Source organism: Oncorhynchus clarkii, chromosome 1, assembly GCF_045791955.1.
Source record: "Oncorhynchus clarkii lewisi isolate Uvic-CL-2024 chromosome 1, UVic_Ocla_1.0, whole genome shotgun sequence".
Lineage (NCBI taxonomy): Eukaryota > Metazoa > Chordata > Actinopteri > Salmoniformes > Salmonidae > Oncorhynchus > Oncorhynchus clarkii.
In genome coordinates this window covers 39723569-39741892 of record NC_092147.1, presented here as the reverse complement: position 1 = coordinate 39741892, position 18324 = coordinate 39723569, and the positions used below count along the sequence as shown (strand labels likewise).

General features: G+C 40.3%; 1 protein-coding gene across 1 annotated transcript in view; it reads left to right on the top strand.

Annotated features, from left to right (window-relative positions):
• Window positions 1–13658, top strand: part of LOC139416198 (vesicular glutamate transporter 3-like) — a 33106-nt gene extending 19448 nt beyond the window's left edge. The window contains exons 4-12 of the mRNA XM_071164586.1: window positions 1925–2039; window positions 2322–2409; window positions 6298–6384; window positions 9213–9355; window positions 9671–9820; window positions 10389–10521; window positions 11682–11792; window positions 12731–12858; window positions 13144–13658. Coding sequence (XP_071020687.1) covers window positions 1925–2039; window positions 2322–2409; window positions 6298–6384; window positions 9213–9355; window positions 9671–9820; window positions 10389–10521; window positions 11682–11792; window positions 12731–12858; window positions 13144–13473 — 1285 coding nt within the window. The 3' untranslated portion in view covers window positions 13474–13658. The remainder of the gene's footprint in view (window positions 1–1924; window positions 2040–2321; window positions 2410–6297; window positions 6385–9212; window positions 9356–9670; window positions 9821–10388; window positions 10522–11681; window positions 11793–12730; window positions 12859–13143) is intronic.
• Window positions 13659–18324: the final 4666 nt, after the last annotated feature.

Genomic DNA, 18324 nt, shown 5'->3' with positions numbered 1-18324 from the left:
TACAGTATATACATATGAGATGAGTATGTAAACAAAGTGGCATAGTTAAAGTGGCTAGTGATACATGTATTACATAAGGATACAGTCGATGATATAGAGTACAGTATATACGTATGCATATGAGATGAATAATGTAGGGTAAGTAACATTATATAAGGTAGCATTGTTTAAAGTGGCTAGTGATATATTTACATCATTTCCCATCAATTCCCATTATTAAAGTGTCTGGAGTTGAGTCAGTGTCAGTGTGTTGGCAGCAGCCACTCAATGTTAGTGGTGGCTGTTTAACAGTCTGATAGCCTTGAGATAGAAGCTGTTTTTCAGTCTCTCGGTCCCAGCTTTGATGCACCTGTACTGACCTCGCCTTCTGGATGATAGCGGGGTGAACAGGCAGTGGCTCGGGTGGTTGATGTCCTTGATGATCTTTATGGCCTTCCTGTGACATCGGGTGGTGTAGGTGTCCTGGAGGGCAGGTAGTTTGCCCCCGGTGATGCGTTGTGCAGACCTCACTACCCTCTGGAGAGCCTTACGGTTGAGGGCGGAGCAGTTGCCGTACCAGGCGGTGATACAGCCCGCCAGGATGCTCTCGATTGTGCATCTGTAGAAGTTTGTGAGTGCTTTTGGTGACAAGCCGAATTTCTTCAGCCTCCTGAGGTTGAAGAGGCGCTGCTGCGCCTTCTTCACAATGCTGTCTGTGTGAGTGGACCAATTCAGTTTGTCTGTGATGTGTATGCCGAGGAACTTAAAACTTGCTACCCTCTCCACTACTGTTCCATCGATGTGGATAGGGGGGTGTTCCCTCTGCTGTTTCCTGAAGTCCACAATCATCTCCTTAGTTTTGTTGACGTTGAGTGTGAGGTTATTTTCCTGACACCACACTCCGAGGGCCCTCACCTCCTCCCTGTAGGCCGTCTCGTCGTTGTTGGTAATCAAGCCTACCACTGTTGTGTCGTCCGCAAACTTGATGATTGAGTTGGAGGCGTGCGTGGCCACGCAGTCGTGGGTGAACAGGGAGTACAGGAGAGGGCTCAGAACGCACCCTTGTGGGGCCCCAGTGTTGAGGATCAGCGGGGAGGAGATGTTGTTGCCTACCCTCACCACCTGGGGGCGGCCCGTCAGGAAGTCCAGTACCCAGTTGCACAGGGCGGGGTCGAGACCCAGGGTCTCGAGCTTGATGACGAGCTTGGAGGGTACTATGGTGTTGAATGCCGAGCTGTAGGTCTCGTCAGGTCTGTAGAGGATGGCAGGAATGATGAGAGTAATTACAGGTCATGAGATGGAGGGGCTCAGCTGGGTTGGTGCATTAGTTGGTTGGTTGGGTTGGTTGGTGTGTTCTGATTCAGCTGTTGGCTTGGTCCTGGGTTTTTGTGGGACTCTGTAGAGTGGATGGTGGTGGCTGAGAAATTTCTGCATTAGCTCACGTAGCTCCTTCTGCAGGTCCTGCATATGGCTGGTGTTGACTGTTGGCATAGTTACTGCGTTTTGCCTTTGTAACTGTCGCCTCCTATTAAACATTTGATCTCAAATCCAAAATGCTGGAGTATAGCGTCAAATTCAAAGTTTTAGCTTCACTGTCCAAATAAGTGCATAGGGGAGGGTACAGATGTAGGATCTTAATTTTATCACCCTGATGCAGGATAACTTTTCTGCAATGCAGGAAATCTAAAATTTGTACTTTGTACTTTGGTTTCTGAAGTTTCCACTTTGTCAGACTTGACTTTCCCTTTTGAAAAAGTTATCAACCCCTACAAAAATTTACATTTCCTGTTGCTGAATGATTATTTCCCTGCTGTAACAAGCTGGCTCAAACTAAGATCCTACAAGATCCTGTATGCAAATATTGGAAAATGCTACCCTTTGTAGTAATTTTTGCTCACCATTGTTGTCTATAACCTAGTTACACTATAATGTAATGTTTCCCCAGAGTGTTTGGGGCGGCCATTTTCCTCACGTCCATACTGAATATGTTCATCCCGTCAGCAGCCAGGAGGCACTACGGCTGTGTCATGTTAGTCCGCATCCTACAAGGCTTGGTGGAGGTGCGTCGTCTTCAGTGTTGCTGGATTTTGACACTTTCATTGCCAAATTTAAACCAAATCTACTAAATGTAGCCAAATTGAAGGTGGCAACGTTAGTCATCATAATGACTGATACATTTGACAAAGCTCATATACAGTACAGGGACACGTATACAGTACCAGTCAAAAGATGGACACACCATTCAGAACATTTGACTGGTAGTGTATATATCTGTATCTCTTTACTCAGGTTGATTATTTGACCATTCAGAATAAGGATGCCCTGTAATGCTTCCTATACAGGGTGTTACCTACCCAGCATGCCATGGGATGTGGGCCAAATGGGCTCCTCCCCTAGAGAGAAGTCGTCTGGCCACCACCTCATTCTGTGGTAAGTGAAATTAACACTAACCACGTTTTTATTTGAGGAAAGTCATACCGTATAAAAAAACAAACACGTGAGCTGTAATGGAAACAAGATTTTAAGGCACAATTTTAGAAACACCGACAGATCATTTGTTTGTTCGACATGGTGGGATCTTTTTGTCCTGTAAAATAAATTATGTGTGAAAATAAATCACAGGTGAAAGTGCAAAAATCAAATTAATTTATTAAATCGAATGGATATTCAAAAATAACCTGCCTGCCTTTGTTATAACCATAACCACAATCGAGCCATTGAATATATGTCTCATTGTTCTCTGTCCAGAAATGTTTAGCATTGTGGTCAAATGGGGATGGGATAGGTTGTAGTAACGCTTCATTTTATGGGGTCCTTATTACAATGTAGTTACATGTGTAATTACACTGTAACAAGTATTGTAGTTAATTGTGATAACTCATAGTTACACTGTAATAACAACATGTAACTGGTGGCATTTGCAGTCAGTAATGATAGATCTGTAACAACAAATGCTTGTTGCCTTGCTTGTTACAAATGGGCAAGTTTCCACTAAATTCACAAATATTGTGTTTCATTTCTTCTCAGTTGCATCCAATTTAGTAACAACTGTCACAACGTGGCAATCTCTCATGGACAGATGCGCTGGGTGTCCAAGATTAGAAAGGTTGGAGGCTCAACAGGCCTACCTGTCAACACAATATTATTGCTAGCAGTTCCCCCCCCCCCCCCCCCCCCCCCAAAAGAGTATAATCTGCGTTAATTTGGTTGAGTTTACAAAAACAGATCAGATATAGGTCAACCATATACCATATATATACTTACTACTCATTACCAAGTCAAAACAACCAAAAGATGAGCTTCTAATTTAGTCAACTTTATTGTAACATGTAAAAAGACTATAAAATAGTACAGCTTTTTATTGTTGGATTCATAATTTGATTAACTGGAATAAACAAAGATATAGGCCTACTCAATAACATACTTTTTTTGTGGTGGTGACTGAAATCTGCAGCGTATAGTATATTGAGCAGCCTACCCAGCTAGCTAATTCAGAGAGAATGGGATTGTCTTTTTCTCCCCTTTTTAACATTACAAGTAACAATGGAAATCGACAACGTCTGTTTTTTCATGTTTCTGTGTTTTCCAATCCTGGAGTCTGAGACCCAATGGGAAAGGTGTCATAGAGAAACAGAATGTAGCTACTGTATATGGGAATATAGCAAAGACAATTAGCCTACTAGCTAACTATCATCAGAGACAGTACAGAAAACTTCCTCCAATATCTCTGCTAACATTATTAGATGTTTTTTAGGGTTTAAGCCTATAGCTAGGCCTAGCTACCCAGCTAGTTGTTGTGTTATCCTGCTAGCATAATACTTATGGTGTTTGCCAAAACGAATAAGCTAGCTAGTGTTTACTTTAAAAAGGAACTATTCATAGGTGTGTTGACACAAGCTAACATTAACATGCTGGGTGTGTCTCATTTAATAACCTTGGTAATGGATACCCTGGGAACGAGGTTCAGGGAAGATAAGACCATGATCGAGCCCAGCTAGCTAGCTATTTGCCATCTGTAGGTAGCTAGCTAGATAAAGTTAGCTGTCAAGGCATGGAAAGTCTGTGGATGTTAATTAAGTTAGCAAGCTAACATTAGCTAGCTAGTTTTTGGTATTCTGCAAGATGATTTAGCATAGGTAGAATGCTAGCTCTAGCTAGCTAACTACCTATGCTAAATTGTCCAGCTCAATTTCTGTATCCAAAAAGCAAAACAAATTGCATGGAAAACCGACCTTCTCTCTCCTATGTGGACGTGTTTGTCTCCTATATAACCTTTTGTCTCCTACACAACCATCTCTTATGTCTGTATTTTGCTCGCAACTTTCTTCTCGATCTCAGTACCACTGTCACTATGAGTCAGAGTCAACACAAATTGTGGACACGTTAGAGGTTGTTGTTACTTCGAGTGCAGTGGGCAGATATTGACGTGATCACAATCAAATCAAACTTTATTTGTCACATGCACCGAAAATAACATGTGTAGGTAGACCTTACCATGAAAAGCTTACTTACTTACAAGCCCTTAACCAACAATACAGATCAAGAAAGAGTTTAAAAAATATATTTACCAAATAAACTAAAGTAAAAAATTATGAAAAGAAACTCAATAAAATAACAATAACGAGGCTATATACAGGGGGTACCGGTACAGAGTCAATGTGTGGGGGTACAGGTTAGTCGAGGTAATTTGAACATGTAGGTAGGGCTGAAGTGACTATGCATAAAATAGTGAGTAGCAGAAGTGTAAAAACCAAATGGGGGGGGGGTCGTCAATGTAAATAATCCGTTGGCCATTTGGTTAATTGTTCAGCAGTCTTATGGCTTGGGGGTAGAAGCCTTTAAGGAGCCTTTTGGTCCTAGACTTGGCGCTCCGGTACCGTTTGCCGTGCGGAAGCAGAACAGTCTATGACTTGGATGACTGGAGTCTTTGACAATTTTTGGGGCTTTCCTCTAACACCGCCTAGTATATAGGTCCTGGATGATAGGAAGCTTGGCCCTAGTGATGTACTGGGTCGTACGTACTACCCTCTGTAATGCCTTAATGAAATGCCTTAATTCCTGGGATAAATAAATAAGTTCCCCAATGCATCCGAAATGAGAATGTTCTTCAACTGTGAAACCCTTGCCAGGTTACACGATGAGATAAGGGGTTGTCTTATGACCATTTTAAGTGCATTTATAAACCATTATTTAACCAAGCTTAATAGGTTACAATTTGGCAACCACTGAATGACTATCCCTACATTTTTGCCGTAACTGTTTATTAATGTGGTAAAAATGTTTGATTGATGCTTGATAAAGTAATTCATCCTTTGTCAAGCCCCACCCTCCTTAGCTACCATTGCTTTACATGTCAAATTCACTGTTAAACGATTTAACAATTTAAACTATTTATTTATGTAAAACCCTGTTTTTGGCATAGTGCTCATAAGCTTCCATGCATTTCAAAAGAAAGCAGGACCTGGGCCTGGGCATCATACTCCAGAGCCCTTTATAGCTGATGTTGTCAATGAGGTGGTTGGTTTTAAATTGGCTAATATTTATAATGTGGTGTGTTCAGATCTTATCGGAAACCTGAACATTTGTAACAAGCATGGTAACAAGCCTTAGTTTACATCTCTGTAATTACAGACTGCAGGTACCACCAGTTACATGTTGTTAGTACAGTGTAACTAGGAATTACTACAATTAATTACAATACTTACATATGTAATTACACTGTAATAAGGACCCCTTAAAATGATGTGTTACAGAGGTGGTTTCGTTTTGCAGAAGTCGGCTGTTGTTCTCCCCCGAAAATGCATTAAAACAGCCATCTTTCATAATAAACTGGTGCCATGACAACCGGTGCTTCCAAACCCTTTTGACATCACTTCTGAATGAAAGATTGCCCTCACACACTTCACCTGCTCCCTCTGAAGGAGCTTGCTCCCTGGCCTATTCAAATGGACAGTGTTTATAAGGCCATCAGATAATAAAATATACATTAAAACATCCTCTCCCAAGGATGGTGCCATTAAGTCCAAATTTGATGAATCCAATAGGGTTGCTGTTGCATGACATTTACACTAACTGAGATTATTCATGTTTTTGTGACAAGTCATACCTTTTTCTAGTAGTCCTTTTCTAGTGATGAAGAAAAGTTGCTGAGGGGCTGCGAAGTAATGATCATGTAATAGTCCAAGCTTTTTTCAGTCAAAGCTAGTTTTGATACCAGGGCATCACTACTTAGTCGTTTTGTTGGGGTTTCATTTAGATGCTGACCAAAGAGAACTACGACATTGGCATGTTCATGTGTTCCATTTTCTTTATCTCCAGGTTCATATGCAGGTGCTGTGATTGCCATGCCTTTAGCAGGAGTACTGGTTCAGTTCGTTGGATGGCCCTCAGTCTTCTATATCTATGGTAAGATTTTTTTTAAATCAATATTAAATTGCTAAATTGAACCCATGTGGATTATATAGGTGTGGTTTACAATTCTTTCATACAGGAATGCATACAAAGGTTTGCATATTGAGTTTTGGTTGGGAAAATCATTGAAATGCATGCACTGATGTTCAGATACTCTAGATGGCGGAAATGACCAAAGATAGTGATCTTTGTAAAACAGGGAGATGTCTATGATCTAACTAGCGATAGGGGGGAAAAGTGTCTTGAGTTTCTAAATGTATATTCATTCTCAACTTAATTACTTATGACTTCAGAACAGCTTTCACAAGACCTGGCCCAACTATGATAAAGTACAGTAGGTGGGTGATTCCCATTTGAGCAACATTCCATGCAGTACACTAGTTGTCACCAGTGTGACATGCAAAGCACCACAGTCATTATGTCATTAGTATTACACCAGTCTTAGATTGTTCTCTAATTTCTTTGCTTCGTCTGTTTTATCAAATTCATTTTAATTATTGTTTGATTAAGATATTCACACAATCTCATAAGACACTTTGTGCCTGCTGCGTTTCAGTATCATTTCCGTAGTTCTCTTGTGATCTAATCACATGATTAATTAACTGAAATTAAAGTTTTCCTGTCTGGGATTCCTACCTAATTACAGTGCCTTCGGAAAGTATTCAGACCCTTTGACTTTTCCACATTTTGTTACATTGTTACATTACAGCCTTATTCTAAACACACAACACACCATAATGACAAAGCAAAAACAGGTTTTTAGACATTTTTGCTAATTTATTCCCCCGCTAAAAACTGAAATATCACATTTCCATAAGTATTCAGATCCTTTACTCAGCACTTTTTTGAGGCAACTTGCAGCGATTACAGCCATGAGTCTTCTTTGGTATAACGCTACAAATTTGGCACATCTGTATTTGCGGAGTTTCTCCCATTCTTCTCTGCAGATCCTCTCAAGCTATATCAGGTTGGATGGGGAGTGTTTCCGCACAGCTATTTTCAGGTCTCTCCAGAGATGTTCGATTTAAAGGGTTTAAGTTAGGGCTCTGGCTGGGCCACTCAAGGACATTCAGAGACTTGTCCCGAAGCCTCTCCTCCGTTGTCTTGGCTGTGTGTTTAAGGTACTTGTCCTCTTGCTTGGTTGTTCACAGGGTCTCCCACTCCTCTTTCTATTCTGGTTAGAGCCAGTTCGCGCAGTTCTGTGAAGGGAATCGTACACAGCATTGGAACTATGTTATTTTCTTCGTTCATCTTTTCCTCAATCGTGACTAGTCTCCCAGTCCCTGCCGCTGAAAAACATATCCACAGCATGATGCTGCCACCATCTTGCTTCACCGTAGGGATGGTGCCAGGTTTCCTCCAGACGTGACGCTTGGCATTCAGGCCAAAGAGTTCAATCTTGGTTTCATCAGACCAGAGAATCTTGTTTCTCATGGTCCGAGAGTCTTTAGGTGTCTTTTGGCAAACTCCAGCGGGCTGTCATGCGCCTTTTACTGAGGAGTGGCTTCCGTCTGGCCACTCAACCATAAAGGCCTGATTTGGTGGAGTACTGCAGAGATGGTTGTCCTTCTGGAAGGTTCTTCCATCTCCACAGAGGAACTCTAGAGCTGTGTAAGAGTGACCGTCGGGTTCTTGGTCACCTCCCTGATCAAGGCCTTCCTCCTCCGATTGTTCAGTTTGGCCGGGCGGAAAGCTCTAGGAAGAGTCTTGGTGGTTCCAAATTTCCTCCATTTAAGAATGATGGAGGTCACTGTGTTCTTGGGGACCTTCAATGCTGCAGATTTTTTTGGTACCCTTCCCCAGAACTGTGCCTCTACACAATTCTGTCTTGAAGCTCTACGGACAATTCCCTCGACCTCATGGCTTGGTTTTTGCTCTAAAATGCACTGTCAACTGTGGGACATTCTATAGACAGGTGTGTGCATTTACAAATCATTTCCAATCTATTGAATTTACCACAGGTGGACTCCAATTCAGTCGTAGAAACATCTCAAGGATGATCAATGAAAACAGGATACACCTGACCTCAATTTCGAGTCTCATAGCAAAGGATCATAATACTAAATATTTCCGTTTTTATTTTTTATACATTTGCAAAAATCTCTAAACCTGTTTTTGTTTTGTCATTATGTGATATTGTGTGTAGATTGCTGAGAAAATTTAAAATGTCAAATTATTTAATCCATTTTAGAATAAGGCTGTAATGTAACAAAGTGTGGAAAAAGTCAAGGGTTCTGAATACTTTCCGAAGGCACTGTAATCTTTAATTTTGTTTGACTTATGAAGCATCTTTTTTTGTTTTTGGTCTAGAATTGGTCAATGCCCAGTTATTACTAGGCTGCCATATCACTTACATGTACATTGAGATGGATAGAGGGTGCACTTGCTACAAAGCCTGTTTAGCATGGGCAGCATCATTGAAGGCTTTCATAATTTTAAAGTAGACAACTGGGGGAGACTTCCTATGGGTTCAGGAGGGATCATGGAATTCATTCCTAGTCAGCGGGAGAGATGATCCAATGAATGGGGTGTGCCGTCTTTCCATCTCTATGATCTATAACAAAGTCCTTAGGGGCGGTTTCTCGGACACAGATTAAGCCTAGTCCTTGACTAAAAAACATTTTCAATGCAGATTCCCGATGGAGCTTGTTTTTTAGTGCAGGACTATGCTTAATCCGTGACCAGGAATCTGTCCCTAAGTGCTTCATAGTTACAATATGAACCGTAATCTGGAAGTCTAGTAAAAACAGACTATTTTGTTATACCCATATAACAATAAGAGCATTGGTGATGACCTGTGTTGTTTATTTCTGTACATTCAGGTGTATTTGGGATCATATGGTACATCTTCTGGCTCCTGCTTGCCTATGGGAGCCCAGCCGCCCACCCCACTATAAGCAATGAGGAGAGGATCTACATAGAGACCACCATTGGGGAGGGGGTCAAAATATTGAGCGCCACTGAGGTATGCTGCTACTCACTCTGGCTGCTGTCAGATACATTAGCGTAGTATAATAAAGATTTATGTTATTTCAAGTATCATGCTCTTGTGAGTACTTATAGAAGTTTTGTGACACACGTGTAAGATATAATCAAGATTGACAAGAGACTTAAGCCAGGTTAACAACAGTAGGCTTCCTATTTGAGTGCTGTTGACCCCTGAAATCGATGGCACGCTTGAAAATGAAAACATAACCCAATACATAACCCAGGTTGACCCCTGAAATTGAGCCCTGAGATTGTCAGTGAGATCAGATCCCCTATTTCCGGCCCACCACAGAAATTCAAGACTCCATGGCTCCGTTTCTTCACCTCCATGCCTGTCTATGCCATCATCGTGGCTAACTTCTGCCGTAGCTGGACCTTCTATCTGCTCCTGATCAGCCAGCCGGCCTATTTCGAGGAGGTGTTCGGCTTCTCTATCGGCAAGGTGGGTCTTCTCTGTGTGGTGTAGATCTAACACATCTCTTTGCAATTTGTTATCCATAGTAAATGGAACAACACTCGTATTATCATAAGACTCAAGTGGATCATCATTTATTTTCAACTTCGAGATTGTCTTTCATCAGAGAAAGTACAGTATATTAGAGAAATGTTTGACATAATACTGAAAAGAAAATGTCAAAATGAACTGCATGACACATGTATCTACAGTACAATCTAGATCACTGTTTCCCAAACCTCTAGCCTGTCCACGCATTTGATGTGTTCCAGAACTAGCACAGCTGATTCAAAAGGTCACCTAATCATCAAGCTCCTCATTAGTTAAATCAGCTGTGCTAGTTCTGGAATACATTAAATAGGAGGGTACTCTGGGGGCTACTCGAGGACAGGTTTGGGAAACACTGGTCTAGAGCAACTTTTCCCAAACTCTGTCCTGTGAACTCCAAGGGGTTCACATTTTGTTTTTTTACCCTAGCAGATTAAAATAATCAACTCATCATCTAGCATCATGCTCTTACCATCATTTCTGGGTGTTGTCTTGTTCCTCCTCAAAGGTGGGGCTCCTGTCTGCTGTTCCTCACATGGTGATGACCATCGTAGTGCCAATCGGTGGCCAGCTGGCCGACTTCCTACGCAGTCGTAAAATCATGTCAACTACAAATGTCCGGAAAATCATGAACTGCGGAGGTATAGTACCCAGGACAGAAGGAATTAATTTCCCTTACATTGTACCTACAGTGCCTTCAGAAAGTATTCATTCCCCTTGACTTATTCCACATTTTGTTGTGAATTCAGAATTGATTCAATTACATCTATGCACAATACCCCATAATAACAAAGTAAAAACATGTTTTTAGAAATTGTTTCAAATTTATTGAAGAGGAAATACAGAAATATCTCATTTACATAAGTATTCACACCCCTGAGTCAATACTTTGTAGAAGCACCTTTGGCAGCGATTCCAGCTGTGAGTCCTTCTGGATTAGTATTTTAAGAGCTTTCCACACCTTGATTGTGCAACATTTGTCCATTATTATTTTCAAAATTCTTCAAGCTCTGTCAAATTGGTCGTCTATCATCGCTAGACAACATTTTCAGGACTTGCCATAGATTTTCAAGTAGATTTAAGTCAAAACTGCAACTCGGCCACTCAGGAACATTCACTGTATTCTTGGTAAGCAACTCCAGGGTAGATTTTGGCTTGTGTTTTAGGTTATTGTCCTGCTGAAAGGTACAGTGTCTGGTGGAAAGCTGACTGACCCTGGTTGTCCTCTATGATTTTGCCTGTACTTAACTCCAATTTGTTTTTCAGTATCACTTTAGTGCCTTATTGCAAACAGAATGCATGTTTTTTTATATTTTTATTCTGTACAGGTTTCCTTCTTCTCACTCTGTCAATTAGGTTAGTGTTGTGGAGTAACTGCAATGTTGTTGATCCATCCTCTGTTTTCTCCTATCACACCAATTAAACTCTATAACTGTTTCAAAGTCACTATTGGCATGGTGAAATCTCTTCCTCTCCGGCAACTGAAAGGACGCACATGTATATTTGTATATTTGACTCTATACTTTCTTATAACCATTATGGCATGTCCTTCTACTAATGTTCATGTCCTTCTACTAATATTCAATTCCAGGACATTTTGAAAACATTTGTAGGCTAATTTGTAACGTTAACTGAAAACATATTGAGACTCCCTTGGAACGTTACCTAATGTTGTAGGAATGTTCACTGTTTCCTGGGTATTATACTGTATCAGGGTTGATGAAGCTAGGAAAGCATTGCATACAAATCAGGATTTTTGTACGGTAGCCTTTGATCTTTGTGTGCCCTGTGACCCCTGCAGGTTTTGGTATGGAAGCCACTCTGCTGCTGGTGGTGGGTTTCAGTCATACACGTGGTGTTGCCATCTCCTTCCTGGTGTTGGCTGTGGGCTTCAGTGGCTTTGCCATCTCAGGTATAAAAGCTTCAGTTCAGCATCACTTTAGATGTATTTATAACGTTTAAAAACCTTATTTAGTCAAGTGAGGTTACAGACATAATTATTTGTGTGCCTCTGTTGTAAAGTTGTGAATCCAAGAATAAATGTTGAGTCTGGAGGTGTATCACTCTCTTACTGCTGCTGAACTATGTTTGATAAGCCTCAGTTCAAGTTTCAAAGTTTATTCCCCACGTGCACAGAATACAACAGGTGTAAAACAGTACAGTGAAATTGTTACCTTGAGAGCTCTTTCTGAACAATGCAGTGATAGTAATAATAATATACACTAGCGTTCAAAAGTTTGGGTGTCACTTATAAATGTCCTTGTTTTCCATGAAAACATACATGAAATGAGTTGCAAAATAAATAGGAAATATAGTCAAGACATTGACAATGTTACAAATAATAATTTTCAATTGAAATAATAATTGTGTCCTAACACAACGTGCCATTGGAAAACAGGGAGTGATAGTTGCTGATGATGGGCCTCTGTAGATATTCCATAAAAAGTCAGTTTTTTCCAGCTACAATAGTCATTTACAACATTAACAATGTCTACACTGTATTTCTGATCAATTTGATGTTATTTTAATGGACAAAATGTTTTGCTTTTCTTTCAAAAACAATGACATTTATAAGTGACCCCAAACTTTTGAATGGTAGTGTATATAATAATACATTAATAAAATGTATTCATATACATTACTGTTTGGCTAAATGGTTATTTATTCATCCAAATGGATGATCCCAAAAACATTTCTAAGAGACAGCATGAGTAGTGTATGGTATTCAATATCTAATAATAAATAATACATGATGGGATTTCATGTAGTGCTTTTTAATTACCCAAAGATAATTTGATAGTGGCATAAACAATTTACTCTGATGGACTGTACTTGTTACTGTATCCCCAGGGTTCAACGTAAACCACTTGGACATTGCCCCTCGCTATGCCAGTATCCTAATGGGCATCTCTAATGGCGTTGGTACACTGTCTGGAATGGTGTGCCCCCTTATCGTTGGAGCACTGACTAAACACAAGGTATTGTAGCATTCAACATTACAGACAAATTCTAACAGTTGTCAATGAGATTAGCAAAATGAGCCAGGATAAGACTACGGCATCAATATTAGGAAGTCCCTTAGATGTCAGACAAAACTCCCCCTGAGGGACTTCCTAATATGAATACCGTATAGGACACGACTAACACGACTGGTGAATGACACAATGAGATACTGGTTTTATAACATTGTCAATTGAAATCAAACGTTATATCAGACAAGTGTGACAGTTTGGTCACTGACTCAAGTCTTTCTCCCTCTGTAGACCCGTCTGGAGTGGCAAAACGTGTTTGTGATTGCCGCCATGGTGCACTACACGGGGGTCATCTTCTATGCTATCTTTGCCTCGGGCGACAAGCAGGACTGGGCCGACCCGGAGAGCACCAGCGACGATAAAATTGGCATCATCGACGAAGATGAGCTGGCCGAAGAGACGGAGCTCAACAGCGAGATTGCCATGGCACCCAAGAAGAGCTATGGAACCACAGAGAACCCATCGAGCTGGATGAAGAAGAGAGGAGTCACCATGCAGCAGGATGAGGATGATGGGAACTCCCACCATAGTAATGGGAACTACCAGGAACAGTATCAGTGATGTGCCCTAAGTATCAGGGGCATTGGCTGTCCTTGTTCTTCACCTTTATCCTGAAGCGTGCACTTGCACACTTTCTCACATGGCTTCAACAATGGTGGAAACTCCCTCCAGCCAAGCCTTTCACCAATTCTATGCTTTAATATCCATGTGGCGTGTGCAAATGCCCACTTCTGGAAAAGGGTAGAAAACCGAGACACAAAATGATCTCTAATGACCCCTCCCTATTCGATATATAGTGCACTACTACTACAGGGAATAGGGTGTCACTTGAGAAGCACTGCAGGACTTCCCTTCACGTCGACATCAAGTGAATGAAGGGTATAGTGACATACTTAGGGCGCTGTTCAAAAATAATTGACTCTTGGAAAGGGGGTCATTTGAGAGGACTTTGCCTTCACGTCAACATCCAGTAAAGGAAGAAGGGTCAAATTCACACAGAGCGGCAGAACCTTCAGTGGTCAGTCTTCTGAGAAGTTACTAAATAAGTTTCAGCAGCAATTGGTCAATTACCACAAACTTGCTTTTTGTTGTTGTTTGGTCATTTTATCCATTTGACGGTTTTACCTCGTACTGAGACATCTTTACATTGTCGTGTCGTCCCTGATGATGTCACATTTCACTAACCAGGTGTTGCGTCTGAGGCTGAGTAAGTGATGTCAATTGAGAAAGAAATTAGAAAATGTTTTCTAGTAGGAACTCACAGATGAAGGGACATTACAATAAAATTAAAATAAATATATATATACTGTAGGGTACCAGTCAAGTTTGGACACCTACTCATTCAAGGGATTTTCTTTATTTTTTTACCATTTTCTACTTTGTAGAATAATAGTGAAGACTTTGAATCATGTAGTAACCAAAAAATGTAGATTCTTTATTTGAGATTCTTCAAACTAGTCACTCTTTGCCTTGATGACAGCTTTCCACAATCTTGATATTCTATCAACCAGCTTCAGAAGGTCGCCTGGAATGCATTTAAATTACCAGGTGTGCCTTGTTAAAAGTACATTTCTTATCTTCTTCATGCTTTTGAGCCAATCAGTTGTGTTGTGACAAGGTAGAGGTGGTATACAGAAGATAGCCCTATTTGGTAAAAGACCAAGTCCATATTATGGTAAGAACAGCTCAAATAAGCAAAGAAAACGACAGTCCATTACTATTTTAAGAAATGATGGTCAGTCAATCTGGAATTTTCGATAACTTTGAAAGTTTATTTATCTTCAATTGCAAAAACCTTCAAGCGTTATGATGAAACTGGCTCTCATGAGGATCGCCACAGGAAAGGAAGACCCAGAGTTACCTCTGCTGCAGAGGATAAGTTCATTAGAATTAACTGCACCTCAGATTGCAGCCCAAATAAATGCTTTGTGAGACGCAGAGTGGGTGAACAGATGATCTCCTCATGTGTGGTTCCCACCATGAAGCATGGAGGAGGAGGTGTGGTGGTGTGGGGGTGCCTTGCTGGTGACACTGACAGGGATTTATTTACAATGTAGAAAATAATACAAATAAAGAAAAACCCTTGAATGAGTAGGTGTGTCCTAACTTTGACTGGTACTGTATATTTATTCAGCAATGTAAATGTATGCAACTTTGGTATAATGCTGCCTTCAAATGCTCCTTGGAGTCTCATTTCCCATTTGTGAAGTTATAAATACAACACGATTGTGTTCAAGTTCTGAAGTCGGAACAATTATCCAACCAATGAGATTTTAGCTAGCTAGATGAGCTAGCTAACGTTGCTAATAATAAAGTAAGCTAGCGTGATGACGTAGCCGACGTCAAACTATCCATTATCCAACTGCTGACCAACGTTCTTTGCACAGTATGGGCAGATGAAACATACTGGAGTATGGCTTACCTTTAATTGAATGTGAATAGTTTTGTTTTGTGTCAGTTATGCAACTAAGGGGACGTGCATATCATGAATGTGACTGGTTTGCTTTCAGCATTATTGAAGTAGACCGCAGTGTTAAAAGTATAGGCCTTTTTTGTTGTTGCTTTACCAGGCCCTGGTCCCACTGTTTCCCTTTAATACACTAGTTGCAGCATTGCTATGTGTATTTATGGAGCTGTAAGCTCTCAGTAGGACAAATATACTGTGGAATGTAAAACTGTGCACATATTCTCCAAGTGGGTTGAAGTCACATATCATGCAATCATCTACTATTGATCTATTTGATATTCATATTCATTTACTCATTTTTTAATTGTCTGAATAAGGGGTTGATTGACTACTCCTCAAACATAAAAAAATAAATAAAAATGATGTATATAGTGTCAAATTATTACTGCTATTTATAGGACTTATGGGACAGTGATTTTTCCGTTTTTTCGTATAGTATATAATTATTTATCATTCCATTGTTTGATAAATGCACTTTACTATTTTCAGATTGTCCAGCGTTTAACTTGAATATTGTCTATTCTGTATTGAGAACTTTGTTTTAAAAATAAACACCCTGAACAAGTCTTAACTATGGACCACTGAGTAATGTGAACCGAGTTGTTCTTTATTCCACCATTGATTGTTCATTCCATTGATTGTTCTTTGAGGTAAATCCACCATCAAGTGCAATATGTCAATTGCTCTAACTCAAGATAAATCTTACAGTATGATACCCCCAATTTGTCCTCTTGTAAACGGGGGGGGGGGGGGGGGGGGGGGGGGGGGCTGCAGTCAGGCTTGTGTGGACTGATTATATACACTCAAACTTTTTATAGACCTCAAACTGCCCCCAAAACCACATGGCCTTTCAGTAAATTCCATGTATGGATGGAAGGTAAACATCATTAGCCATGAGTAATTGAACACGTGGATAAAAACAATATTCATACCGTTTGACTGTCTTTATCTGCCACTACTTTGAGACAAAATGGCTGTTCTACAATCAACACTAAGCTGTGTGTTTACTCCAATTAGCTTTCCGAATCATTGTAACAACTACACAGACCGCTCTGCTTCCCATCATCTCTCAGTAAACATCCTTCTCCTTATCTGTTCTGTTCCTAAACACTTAGAGCCACCAGTAGGCTAGCAAATTCATGGGACACTAATTTACAGTCATTTGTGCAGGCAAATACTATGTTTATCGTAATTCCTGATTTAAAATTGGTTACCATGAGTGGAACCATCATGCTCGAGAGGTAACTCAGGGTGAATATAATCCATTGAAAATAATGAATGAAAGCATGTACTATTTAAGAGGACCTATTACCTTTATATTTGTACTGTAAAGCCAGTTGTAGTGAGGTAAATGATTGTGTAATTACAATTTGGTCCTTAAAGACCAGCTTGCTACTGTATGTTCTTTTTATCTGCCATTGTATGTTAATGAGTTGTTCTCACAGACAGGCCTGGGAAGGGTTCAAGGTTATGGACCTTGCTATTGGTTTATATTCATTGGAATTTTTGTGACGGTCTTTGAGAGCTTGTTAGAGAAGACGAGCAGCTCTTTGCTGCCCGGTTGCAGCCCAGTGTTTGATCAACTTATCTCCTCCTCTCCCTTTACAAGTTGGAGGTGATTCAAAACTGTAAACAGTCAGTGTTTCTATTCACAATCAATAACCAAATGTGAGCTAAAAAGGTGAAAAGACAATAGTGATCACTGAGTAAGAGGGGAAAGGCTATCGTACACGACTAAAAAGTAAATGTCATTTGCGTTTTTTGAGGGCCATATATGAAGCGAACCGCTGAACCCTTGTCTGTGCTGTGCTGTGACACGTAAGAAAATGTAGCACCATTTATTCTGTTGGTGTTTATTGATTGTGACCACACTACAACATGTCCACCACAATAAATCAACTGAAATTGTACCTTTACCGATAAGTGGTAACCATACCAAAAATACCACTAGAAAGCAATACAATCTGTTTAATAGTGAAGAAAATACAGTCGCCTACTGTACATGTTACAAGGTTCTCAGTCCTACTACGTGTCCTTCTCATGAGGCCACCACAACCCAGTCCACCCCAAAGCCCTCGGACACACAGCAGCTACTTAGTCCACAAGCAGACAGCAGCCAATGGCAAAGGTCCTGTTTATTTCAAATTGACTGTCTGTTCTGTTGACTCAGAAGGGCCTCTTTGGATGGAGCAACAGACCCATCAATGATTAAACACTTGTTTTTGGATATATAGAAGCTTATAGAAACACTGGGGCCTATTCCCAGCTTTATTCTCATCAAAGATTTCCTCCTACAACATCCAGTTGTGAATGGTCAAGCAATGAGGTGAATGGCTTCTTACTGTAACACATTGGCTAAACAAATTAAAACCAGGCCACAAAGCAAGACACCCTTCTGAGAACAATGTCTTATGAAGAGGATCCTGCAAAATAAATCTTAGTTTTATTCAGTACTACAATAGCTATTTCCTGATACTGTTATATTTTCCTACTTTAGCTGTTCTCTTTGCATTCCATCAACATGTATAGTGCTCTTGCTGCCATACTACATGTACACCTGACAATTAGGTGGCCTAGTCAGGAGAGCAATTCCATTATGGCTACCTATAAACATTGTGCTGAGGTGTAGATTAAACTTTCCCTTATAAACACAGCATCATATAATATTTGTGTTAGTTATGATTTATGAAAAACATGATCCATCTAATGAATGCCTTCCCGACTGGGCACAGACTTCAGTTCAACATCTAGTTTTGATTCATATTTGGTTAAGTTTTCGACTAATGTGAATTTAACATGAAATCAACAAAAAATATCACCATGTCATTGGATTTAGGTCAAAGGTTGGGGGAAAAAAATACAAATTGCCCTTAAGTTGATTCATTTTTGCAAATCCAATCAGTTATCCACGTTGATTCAAGGTCATCTCATTGATTTCTTTGGAT